Here is a 12,167-nt window from a genome sequence, read left to right as displayed (position 1 = left end):
CAGGCAATGGACAAATAATCCGTAAAGAATTAGAAATATTTTTGGCTGTATATAAAAGCAGTAATGTACCAGTCAGTCCAGGACAATGAGTGAAAAATAATTCATATATCTCAGACACTTAAAGCATAGGTGATGCCACAAAGCAGTCAGAAGTGTTAACCCCCCTTTAAAATCTTGGCAGGGACACCTGTAAAGAGCTGCATTTGAAGTACCATAAATCTGCAAAATGCATAATGTATCCTGCAGCTCTTGTTTTTTTTTTTTTTTTTTTTAACTTTCCTTTATCAGTAGTATTTAAACTTTTTTTTTTTAAACCTGAAACTATAAGAAATATATTATTAACAAAGAACTCCTTTTCAACACCATATAGCTCCGTTCCATTACCTGACCATAGATTTTTATTGGATTCTGTCCAGTGGTTCAGTATTAGTGTCGTAAATGCCTTCATGACATACGACATTTGTTATGCTCCATAGCAGCGCTCATTAATGTAGGCAATGGCAGCCAGACTGGATTTTCTTAGAGTATTTAGCCGTTACTTGACGAGCGGTGAGAGTAATTTGGCAGATRGTGGCAGCGGAGGAGCCCAAAGAAGTGACAGCGTGTGTTGGCCCTTTTGGCTCCACTGGTGCCTTGTGTGCGCAGGTAGCCAGGAGACTTGCTCTTGACTTAAAGCAGCAAACATTTTTGTTATTATTTATGGGTTTTTTTACTATCCTGCCTGGAGGCTCCAGTGGACAAGCTGTATGGGTTCCTGCCCCACTCAGGCTAAGCAGGTAAATTGGRCGCTTTCTGTTGCAGATAGGAAGCGGAGACACAGGCAAATTAAGCAACCTGTACTAAGTCAGGGAGTCAACTTGTTATTAGAGCTGATCTCCAGACTTGTCCTTCCTCTGCCTTGGTCACAGATCTGTTGACTCTTTACTAATGCTCCTGCAGCAAGTTCGTGGATTTGTGCGTGAAAAAGTTATTAGGTTCCCGCGGCAAATGTTCTCTGGCAATTAAAGTGCTGAAGACTCAGATTTTTCTCCTCCTCCTCTCCACCCGTGAAGCACCAGTACAGATACTTGAAGCTCCACAGAAGGCACATGCTGGAAGCATGTGCTCTGCATACCACACCTTTAGCTCTTGCAGATGGGGCTGYCTGTATCCGCAGACCGTGTGGCCGTGGGGAGCCGTGCCGCAAGCTGGAAGGAGCGGGAACGCGGCTGTCCTGCTGGCGAGGCGAGCACCGCTTTGGGCCGGGGATGTTCTGCTCTCGTGTGCTCCCGTTCTTCTTCTGTTTCCGTTTTATCTCAACACTGGATCGAAAAGGTTTTGTGCTACGGAAGACTTAACTGCCCCCCGAGCTCATCTGCTGTACTAGTGTACCTATAGATAAAACAGTCCAGGTGTCGAGAGGTTTATTTTAAGCAGCTGAGCTTCACCTACGCCTGTCACTGAATAATAGGTACACCCACCGCAGCTCCCCTCTCTCAAAAAAAGAAAAAAAGGAAAGAAAAAGTCAAAGAAAAAAGTTTAGGGGAAAAAAAGCTCAGCATATAAGCTTGGTAAAACAAAAACGGTTCATTTTACAAATAAAACTCCATGGGTAAGTGAGCTAGCTAGCTTCTCGGATAGATTTACRCCAGCGGCGCTTGCTAGCATGGGACTCCCAGGGCATAAAAGTCAGGATTTCGTAGTAGGATAAGGCTCATGATTAAAGTATGAGTGGCGGTAGTCACAGTAACCGCGCCGAAGGAGCGAGCACCCGCCTTTCTCTTGGCTGTTCTGACAGCCTGATATTAAAGACGTGCGAGTGTCAGAAGACGCAGGAAATCAGCTGGCCTCTTTGACAGGTTTTGCAGCGCGGTGTTTGTGCTGTCAAGGCAGTGAGTATGACAGACCTGAGAAATGACAGTAACAGGAATGTTTAGGGAAGGGAACAAGCCTAATGGAGACGTCGCTGTTGACAACAACACGCTTATGTGAGAAGTAGACTCCCTGCTTGAGCTTTTACTGGGAAAAGACTGTATTGAGCCCATTTTCTGCCTCTGTTTTTTTGTTTTGTTTTCATACGCTTTCTGTGTGTCTGTCTGTCTGTTTTCACTATCATGTTAAAATACTATTTAGTTGTTACGTGGAAGAAAGATAGTCRCTCTATAATACTCTGTTTCTCTTGAGTTATCGCTGCCATGTAGGCAACATCTGAAGGCTCCAATGTACTAGGCAGTGAGGCAATGCAGAAGATAAGATTGAAAATTGSCCTTTCTTCTGTCACACTGAAAAGTTTGCAGGAGAGTAACAGACAAAATAAAGCGACAGAAGAGGTGGGAGAACTGAAGTCTGGGAAGACTAAGGATGGCAGCGAACTGATCTATTTGGTCACCTGAAGATGAAGCTAGTCATCACGCTACCTCTGGAGCGAATGGAGAACAGGGCCCTGCAGAGCCCATTTTACTGCATTCCTCTCTTTCCCGTGACCGTGGAAAGTGTGTAGACAACTACATTAAATGAGGCGCGGAAAAGTCCTAAGGGGGACCTCAGGCTATGCCAGAGGCTATCATGGAGCACAGGTGGGTCTCAGCTTTGCTGACTGCCTTGACGATGCTTTATCCAGTGCTACATCAGCCTTCCTCTCAAGAGAGCGTTGCTTAAATCGTCCTCTAAGCTTGAAATGATAATGATAACAACCAACTAGCTTTTAAGACAAAACAGACGTGTTTCCTCCTCAACTGGGAATCAACAGTGTTTATCCAAAGCTTTCACCTAGGCTCATTGAATTTCTATTCAAGGAGCGTGTTCACTGCTGAAACATTTAGGCACAACATTGAGAGCTAAAGCAAAATAAATATTATTTCCCCTCAAAAGTCTTTTCCACTGAAATAGCAGCTTTCACGACGTACGTATGAATTCTGGAAGCAGGCGGGAACTTGGCTTCCCAGGTCTGCAGAGCAGCGCACAAAGCTTTCTGCCCATTCCCACCCTCATCTCAGGCTTTTATCATCAGCCGTGGTTACTAGCTGCAGCGAATGAGCTGGTCTCAGAGAGATTTGATTAAAAAAGGCAGCACTAATTACAGTCCATTTCAATAAGCTTAGAATCGCAGTGGAGACAAGCCCGTTACCTCAGCGTTATTATGGTCGTGGGATGTTGACAACGGACGTGCTCTCCTTCGTTACCAAGTGCTCTTCAAATTAGGGCTTGCTGCCACAGCAGGAAGGGTACAACAGATTATTAAGATGTAGGTTTAGTAGTCATCAAAGGCAGTACAGGTATTGAATGGTGTTGAAGTGCCCGGAGACGGATATAGGCGCCTGGTTACGTTTTCAGAAGCTCTGGTATACACACAGCTCTGCTGTCATTTAGAAGTAGAGAATTTCTTTTTAAAATTTCTTTGAGGTGCCTGCTTGCAAGTTTAGAGTGGGATTTAATCTCATCCTGCCTCTGCTGTCTAAAAAATAGATATCTAGGCTTCCTCTGTAGTCTGTGGAGAGAGACCATCACCTACACTAGCTGTCTAAAATAGGCAGGATGAGTTCCTCTGAAGAGCAAGGAGGGTTTTTTGCCGGTGACTGCGGAAGGAGCCCAGATGAACTAACTCCTTGTCTCAGTTTCCACTCTGGGATGGCAAGGTTAGATGAGATGAATCCTGCTCTGTGTGTGCTTGTCAAAAAACTATTCCGCATCTGGTCGTTTCTTTGGAGTTAATGGCAAGGGTGATGCATGTGCTGTCCCAGGGAAAAATAAATCATTGTTCACATCCYGGCGTCATCTTCTGTAGCACAGGCATATCCATCTTATCGCTTGAGAAAGGAAGGAGGATCAAAGGGGCTTTAACTGAATGACTGCAGGCATCTGAAAATGGAGAGTGGGGAAAAGTGAGGGAGAGGAGAATATTAAATAAAAATGTTATCTTCTATTCTCTGAATGCTTTTCGAATGAGGTTTCTATTAGTCAGAGCTAAGCTCCTGCATACCTGGAGTTCTCTGAGGCTTTACGTGTTGCTCATCATCACTGAATTCTTAAAAATGAGACCATATTGATGCTCAAAATGTTTATAGCTGCAGTCGGTATGAAGTTCAGTGGAAAGCACGGTTTTGCACCAAAGTCCGTATTCAGGGACCTCACATGTAGTGAAGTGTAGAATAAATTTCAGTTTGTGATGACAGCAGTTCTACTCCAGCTTAATTTTTCTAAGTTACCCCAACAGTAAGTTTTACTCTTTTTAATGACAGTTTTTATTTGACATGAGACTTTTTTCTCCTGTCAGGCTCTGGAAACACCAAGAAACCAGCTAACATATTTWGGAGAAAGTATTGCATATAGTACAGTCCTGGATGTGATACTTCCAGTGTATGATTTTAGCAGAAGGAAAAAAAGCTTGTTCTTCAGAATGAGATTTTAGCGTGAACTTTAACCGTGCTCTGGAGCATTTGCAATCATGTAAAAGACCTTCAGAAGAAAGTTTCTTTGTAAGCGTAGTTTCAGCTTGGGAACTTCTGCCGATAATGTTATGGTGATTTATTCCTTTTGAAGATCATCAGATTACATTGATCTTTCCTTTTTCTCCTCCACTGCTTTTTCCCCCCATGCAGCATTTTTAAAAGGTGGCRGTTTTGTCCTTCCTTTGCCCCAGGCAGCACGTGCGTAGCTGCACCGACATGTCTCGTGCCCCCTTTGCCGCGGCCCTCAAACAGGCAGGTCCCTGCAGGGTAACTTTTATTCCAAAATCCTGCCTGAGTAGCGGTTTTTGAGAAAATGTGACTATTGGAATGGGATCTGTGCAGTCGGTAATGAGCCCTGTGCAGCTGGACATTTCGAACGCAGCATCTGTATTTTTGGCAGAAAGATACCTGCTGGTGGATGGCAGCGAGTGAAGAGAGTCGTACTTCAAACATGCAAATGTAAATGAGTATAAATTCTCCCCYATGCAGGTCACGTCAGATTGGGAAAATCTAATCACAGGAAAGATCTTTTCTCTGTTGCCAGAATGCCATCTGCCTTGTTCTTGTCTTTTTTGTCTCAAGGCAGACTCGCTGGGAGACGGAGGCACACGCAACACGTACCCTCGTACGGATATTATAGGTAACGCTGAAAGCTGGAAAAAAGACATCGCTATTGTATGCCCCAAAATATTCTTCTTCGGTAGGAATTCCTATGAAAACCCTCCAGTTCTGGACAGGAGATAGTCATTCTTGTCCTTTTGTTCTTAAGATACTGTTTTCTAATATRTTTCTGGTATATTCAAGCATGTGTCGCTTACCTATTCAAAAAGATTTTGAAATCTTAAAAATTCAGCTGCAAAAATTTCTGCTTTATTGCTTTTTTTGGTTTGTTTTGAAACTATTTTGAAAATCCAAAAAGGCCAAATAAAATCCAGTATAAACAAGCTCAARTCTGGATGTAAAGTAGCTTTATGCTAACAGCCTGGGTCTAGAAGCTTTATAGAAAGGCTTTAAGTTTCTGTATCAAGGATTTTCTTCTGTCAGGTAACTACTTCCTTTGCTATGAGTAACTTTGGTGATTTTTTGGTTGGAGAAGGACTTGGCAAGCTCTTGCAAGTGAGGCATGTTAAAGCGCTGGAAAAAATGCCCCTTCACCTAGGGCACGGTTTCCTCATGGCAAGAAGTAGGCGATATGCTCTTTTTCAGTTAGCCAAATATTACCCCAGATCCTTTCGCTTTTAAGGGAAACGCAGGCGGCAATATCCTGTCCCACRCATGCTTTTCACCCAGGATAAATCTCCACGCGCAGATTCTTAAACGTAATAACTTTGTTTCCTTTTAACATACTGCCTAGATAATTGTAGTTTTTCTGTGTTCCCCTGCCACCTTTTTATATTTCCGTTGAGCAATTTGTCTACAGGACTTGTCTGCCTTTATTTTCCTGTTATTGTCACCTTTTTTTAATAGTTGGGCTTCGGAAACCTGCATTACTGTGCGCCTGCTCCGTCTTTGCTCGTTAAAAGGCTCTAACCTCTGGTATACTGCTAAAAGTCAACCAAGAGCGAGTCTGCTCGTTAGAAGACCCCGTGCTGCATAACTCGTTACTGCAATAATGACTCGGTTTAGGAGGCCCCGATCGTGCCATCGGTTAGGCACGTGACTGCGCTGAGCTGAATGACTTCACGTGCATAAGGTGAGTCACGAGCTTAAGTGCATACTGAGATGAGCTAATTTTCCCTAATTTGCCAGATCTCTATTTGAATACTTCTGAGAGAGAGGGAAAAAAGAAAAAAAAAAGGGCTATTACTTTACAGAATGACAAAAGGATTTTATTTTGGTCCTAATACATTAAAAACCTTTATTAGCACATTGTTGGACCTCTTCTCTCTTTCCCAGCTTGCCTTTTGGTCTCCATTATTGAGAATATTTTGCAAATTGCTGCAAGTGAATTATAGCCTGCTCAAGATAATTTTTCTATGTCCTCTCAAAAAAAAAAAAAATCTAAATAAAGTCAGGAGGGAAAGGGATGGGTTGCCATTATTTCCGAGAGAAGAATATTTAGGAGGATTTATGCACATGAGAATACAGGACTTAAAACAACATCAGAGAAGCTCATTCCTAAGCCAAACATAGTTTACATTTGGAAGACAAGAAATAATTGCTATATTTGTTGAAGGCTGTTTATAGAACAACAACAACAAAAAAAACCCTTCTACAACATCTATCATATGGTGAAATCAGTTGCTTGGTAAATAACATTCTGCGTGGTGTGACAGTAATGAAGAATTTTATCTGCAGCCACTACAATCAGAGTCTGCAGCATCTGTTAAGCATTTTATTTACTCTTGTTTAGGCAAGCACACTAACGTGTGCGTGAGGAATCTCAGCCCCGGGTGTTTGCAAACCTTCCCATCTGCCTTTACTCCCCGCCTTAGAAAGGTGCCTCGAAACCCCAGTTTTGTCTAACTCTGGACTGAGCGAAAAGTGGGGGCTGGTTCCTGAGCCGGTGCGAATCGGCTCGGCGGTTTTGCTCAGTTTATTTATTTCTTTATTTTTAATTCTACTGCAAGCTGCTCGAGGAAGGGATTGAGTTTTCTCGCCGACTGCACGTAGCGTAAGAGAGGTCCTGCTCCTTGGAGACCCTCCAGGCAGAGCGACAGCAATGACGAGGTAAACGGTTGCAGCTCTATTAACGACGAACAAAATGTTCGTTCAGGGGCAATCGCAGCCGGAAGGAGCGCGTGTCCGATTTATAATACCATCTTGGACAAGAGATTCCTTCAAAAAGAAAAAAAATGGAGGAAAGGAGAGAAAATACATTTGGCACAATGTGTTATGTCAGGCGTTGGTAGCCCTCAGTTATTCTGTATTGATTAACAGTGACGTGCCAAAAATAAGCTAAATTATGTTTTGCGTATTCCTTGCCATTTCTGAGTAATGACGCTGGTTGCGCCATTAATGTAGGTCCGTAAAATCTAAGTAATTTTTGATCCTTTCCACTTCGGGGCATCTTTCCCTAGGAAAAAAAAAGAAAAAAAATAACCCCAAAACAGATGCTTCTCTACGCATAGGAGAAATCAATGAGTGAAATCAATATTCCCTCCACAGGTAATAAATGCTGAGAAGCATTTCTGTCTATCTAAATTGATCCTAGAGAATTCTTTAAATTGGTCCTGATGTGTATAAAAATCATTTCCCTATTGATCAAAGCTTTTCTTCCTTTCTTTCTTTGATATGTTATTTCATCTCTGCCACTTGTGATGGTCTCTATGCAGTTATGATAAACAGAATTTCTTAAATTCATGCAAGATTATAATTTTAATGAAACTAAACAACCGGGTTTGTGTCTTTGAAGATGAATGCTTTGCTTACAGTTAGGCAGTGCCAATATTTTTAAATTAGGAAAGTTACTCCGTCTGAATTATTTATGGTAAAATCTGAAAAAAAAAAAAAGGGCTGTTGTGCATTTATTAGAGGCGATTGGCCAAATCCAGTGCCCTGTCCTAGTCTGTTCCCTGCCTCTGGAGTAAGAGCTGCTGCTGCAAGAGAGGAGAATTTTCTGCCTTTCACTGTTCTTGCTGAGTTTTCTATGTGAGCAGAAGAGTTAATACTATCTGATGGGTCAGTACCAGTAAGCTGGTCTACCTTCCGTGTGTTCCCGGTGCAAAGACATCCCTGTTTCCAGCTGTTTGAAGGCATAAACTAACGTAGGACTATCTCRGGTTGTCTTGGCAAGGCTTCCCTCCAATACATTTTACAAAGGTGGTGGTCATCGTTGCYGTGATTTCTGTTAGGACCTCGTGGAACGTAAAGTGTCAGTTTTTGTCCTTTGGCAGGTGCAGGACTTGTTCCCTCTACCCGAGGTAATTTGGTTTTATCAACTCCACAAATTAATCCTGTCTGGTTTTGTGTTCCAAAGAAATCTGTTCCGCAGAAACAAATTAAGTTAAATTGTTTCAATATACCAGCACTTTGGAAATGTAGCCAAATTGGGAGGTTGGTTGAAATCGGGAGGTGGATTTCACGCTGTATGTGCAGAAGTGGCCTTGTTGTGATGTACGTAGCAGCATAGATATGTTCTAAGTCTCAAGACTAGCTTTTCTGAAAGAACATGGGTTTGTTTCCGGTGGTTTTATAATGTAGAAGCATGTTTCTGGTCCACGTCTCATGCTGCGTTTCTTCTGCCGGCTTCTCTGGCTGCTTCCAGGTTAGCTGGGTTCGAGCYAGCCCCCAGTGCAGACTCCTGGTGGCATCCACACGACTGGCGTGTTACCTTGGGGCTCAGCTCGGGGTTCCTCTGGTTGGGTCACAGGGGAGGGATGCATAGGCAATTTTGTGGGTTGACTGAAGCTTCAGCTTTACATATGGAGYAAATAGGATCAGCCAAATACCTTCTAGCCTATAAATATCTTTTCCAGGGTAAGCCGTCACCTTCTCTTTAGCGATGCCTTGCACAGAGCTGTTGGTACCATTGATTGCTCTCATTGCTGTTCTTGCTACCTTTTCTAACTCGCTGCATCCTTCTGAAGCAAGGGGCCAGATGGTCACTGCTTATGTTATTCTAAGGATGTAAGAGGGGCACATCCRGAAAAATTAGTACTTGCAAGGGGCAACAGCAGGTGAGCTGCAGTGAGTACAAAGGGTGCTGCTGGAGGGTCGTTCTGTCGTGGAAATGGGTCTGYCAGTGGGAGGAAGAAGTATGAGCTGCCACCTGGCCAGAAGCAGCAGAATCGGCGCRTGAGACCTGTGGGGTGGGAGACCTAGAGGGTCTCCCTCTTGCTTTCAGTCTSGCTATTTTGCATCTTCTAACAGGGAATTCCCTTTGCTTCAATGCAGCTCAGGGTAGCTGCTATGGTCCTTGAGTCTACGTAGACCTACCCCACCTGACAATTTGGCCTATGGTGTATGAGGAGAAATAGATCTCCAAATTTTTGTCTTCCTCTAAGYGTTGTATCTAAGTGCCTTCATTAGCACGCAAGCCGCATCCCTCATAAAAAYGGAGTTTTGCCTAACAATTTTTGTAATAGTTTTTGTTTGGTTTCCAAATTGGAGAACATTTTGAAACGGCAGTAAGGCACAGTTTGTTCCTTGCTTCCTCCTTTTGGAAGGAAGGAGGGAGTGAATTTGCATGATAATGAGCAAACTGTGAGGAGCACGGAGATGGATGTTGACACAGAGGCTAGCGGAAATGAGATGTTCTCCGTTTTGGGCATTGCCCTCCCCGTTCTCTCCCTCTCGCTCGCGCGTTTGCTTGTGCGTCCTTCCGCTACAGAGCAAATAAGTTGCTGTTTTCATAGCCAACAGTAGTAACACGTCGCAACTTGGCTAACACCGCACACTTAGGAAGTGAATCCTTCGCCGTCAGCGCCTGCTTACGTGCCTCGACCCTTTCCCCARCGACTAGCGATCAAGGCACATGCAGTTCACTGTTGCACCTTCTAGCCCGTTGGTTTTATTGTACCTATTTTACTCGCTTTTTTTTTCTSATTTTGTGATACTGTGAGAATGTTGCCATGTACTAAGTGGATAAGAATTTTGCTTCAAGCRTAGGATTTACCTAGCAAAAAGGTGTAAAAATGCGTCGTTGGGATCTGCTGCTTCTCCACTGCCAGCGTGGAGGGGTTAGGTAGCCATCTGAGCTGCTGTTTCGGGTATCGGTTGGTCTTGTGTTTGCAGATGGGCAAATCTTTCCTCCTTGCCGTCCCTCTGTCTTTTGAACACGTGCGTTTGTTCCTGGTTTGAAGAAGCCAGGAATGACATTGGCCCCGCTGCTGCGGGCGTCAGGACGCTGGGCAAACTGACATCTGCCTGGCTCCCGGATAAGTCCTCGCCGCGGCTGCCTGGAGAGCCTGGCTGCGAGCAAAATCCACAGGCAATGCTTCTGTCAGCAAAGGCTCCCTGGAAGAGACTTGATAATAAATATTCACATCTGCTGCTTTGGACAGTCTAATCCATCCTGGAGATCTTTGCTGTGTCAGGCTTTGTTCTAGATGGAGAAGCCTGGTAGTTATAAAGGTCTGCAAATAGGGCGTATCTATCACGGTTAGCTCTACTTTCTAGTTCCCGTTCTTGCACAGATAGCCAYGGCCGCTCTAGGCGTAGCTCACGCTTAAATATTCTCCGGGCATTTGTGAGGTGGTTTAGCGTATGCGTTTCCTTGGATAAATGGGGGGAATGGCAATCGTTTGCTTCCCGTGCTGCCGAACGAAGCCGCCGGATGTTGACAAGCGGCGTGGTGAACATCGCTGCCGTGAATTAGTTGGAGTGGGAGGACAATAAATTCCTTGGATAAACGTAGTTGCACGCAAGGCCTTACGGCTTGCACGTTGTTAAAATGGGGACTTACCCTTCCACACCAACTTCTGCTGGGGATATATGTTCCTACCGGCTGCTTGGTGAGTAACTTAGATGACTAACAGAAAAAAAAAAGAAAAAAAAAGAAAAAAGAAAGAAAATGATGGCCTCAGTGCCAGATTGGCTTTGTCAGGGTCAGGATTAATTATTCTTCTGCTGAGGATGTCTTTGCTTTCAGAGAAAAAATCCTGATACATAAGAAGAGCCGTAATCGTATGGAGGGTATATTGAACTTGCTCCTAACAGAAAAAGGTGTTTGACCAAGATCATGACTTGAAATACAATGATCTCTTTGCTGGGAGCACCACATCTGCTTGGAAATGAATATATTAATTCTTTTTTTTCTTTTACACGAAACTCATGATTATCGTAGTTAATGTCTAAAAGGAACAGTCTTTACCTGGTGGCTGGATAAATGAAAGGCTCTTCAAACATACCGCTTACCAGCTGTTACCTGTGCTTTTATTTAAGCAGAAAGGTGATAAACTTATAAATGCATCCTGCCTCATTTAGAGTGATGAAAACAGAGTCAGTGTGGTTTGTAAACAAATACATGGAAACATGGAGCTCGTGAGAACCTTGCTTAGATTTTTTTTTTAACCTTTCTGCTGTTAGGTGCAATTCCCTTTGCTTTTTTGTAAGGATCTAAGGGAGCTGGGCGCTATTCARTGCCTGACCTCTCTTGCCCACGGTTGAAAAGCTGCATCTTAATTTCTTATGGTGCTATGGAAGAAGAATAATATGAATATCGTGGCCTGCTTCTCAGGCCCTGAGGTATGAGAAGAGCATCTCTTTCTCTGGGGCTCGGTCTGTGGGTCAGAATCTGGCCCTAAATAATTGTATCCAAATATAATGAGAATAGCTGCGCCCTTAATGAATAGCATCTCCAGGTCTCCAGATTCACTTCATCCCTGAAATCTGATCTCGTTATTATTGATCTCGGTGGCTTTCTGATCGTTGAGCTCCGAAAACATGAGTACGCAAGACGTGGGTGTCCTGGAAGTGACGGTCTCAAATCTTCCCCGCCTGGCCTCGCCTCGGCAAGCGTGGGGAACTTTGCTCGGAGTTTCGGGTGGGCTCGTGGCTCTTGCAAGCGACGGCGCAACCGTTAAGGTCGCTCGACGCGCAGCGGGGCGGCTTCGCAGCGTGGCGGCCCGCGCAGCGGGGCTGCCCGGCGTTGCCGTCGACCGCGGGGCGCGACGCCTGCTTTCGGGGGGCGCCCGCGGCGCCGTTCGCCGCCGGGCCCGGGAGCCGGCCTGCCGCTTAGCGTAACCTGCATGCTGCCGGAGGAGCAGCTTTACGCTGACGCCTAACGCCGGAGCAGGCGAACTGCAAGGCGGTGGAGCCCGCGGCGAGCGGGCGCCCGCGCTCCGCTCCGCTCCCCCC

The 12,167-nt window shown here is 44.6% G+C and overlaps 1 protein-coding gene across 1 annotated transcript in view; it reads left to right on the top strand.

Moving 5' to 3' along the window:
* The window catches only part of SPAG16 (sperm associated antigen 16), a 355,243-nt gene extending 343,190 nt beyond the window's left edge, over positions 1–12,053 (top strand). The window contains exon 18 of the mRNA XM_085299542.1: positions 11,860–12,053. Within this exon, the coding sequence (XP_085155668.1) occupies positions 11,860–12,053 (194 nt within the window). The remainder of the gene's footprint in view (positions 1–11,859) is intronic.
* The last annotated feature ends 114 nt before the right edge of the window (positions 12,054–12,167 follow it).

The sequence above is a fragment of the Rhea americana genome, unplaced genomic scaffold (assembly GCF_003343005.1).
Source record: "Rhea americana isolate MKP2758 unplaced genomic scaffold, rheAme1 scaffold_15, whole genome shotgun sequence".
In the NCBI taxonomy this organism is placed as follows: Eukaryota; Metazoa; Chordata; class Aves; order Rheiformes; family Rheidae; genus Rhea; species Rhea americana.
This window is presented reverse-complemented; position numbering and strand designations above follow the sequence as displayed.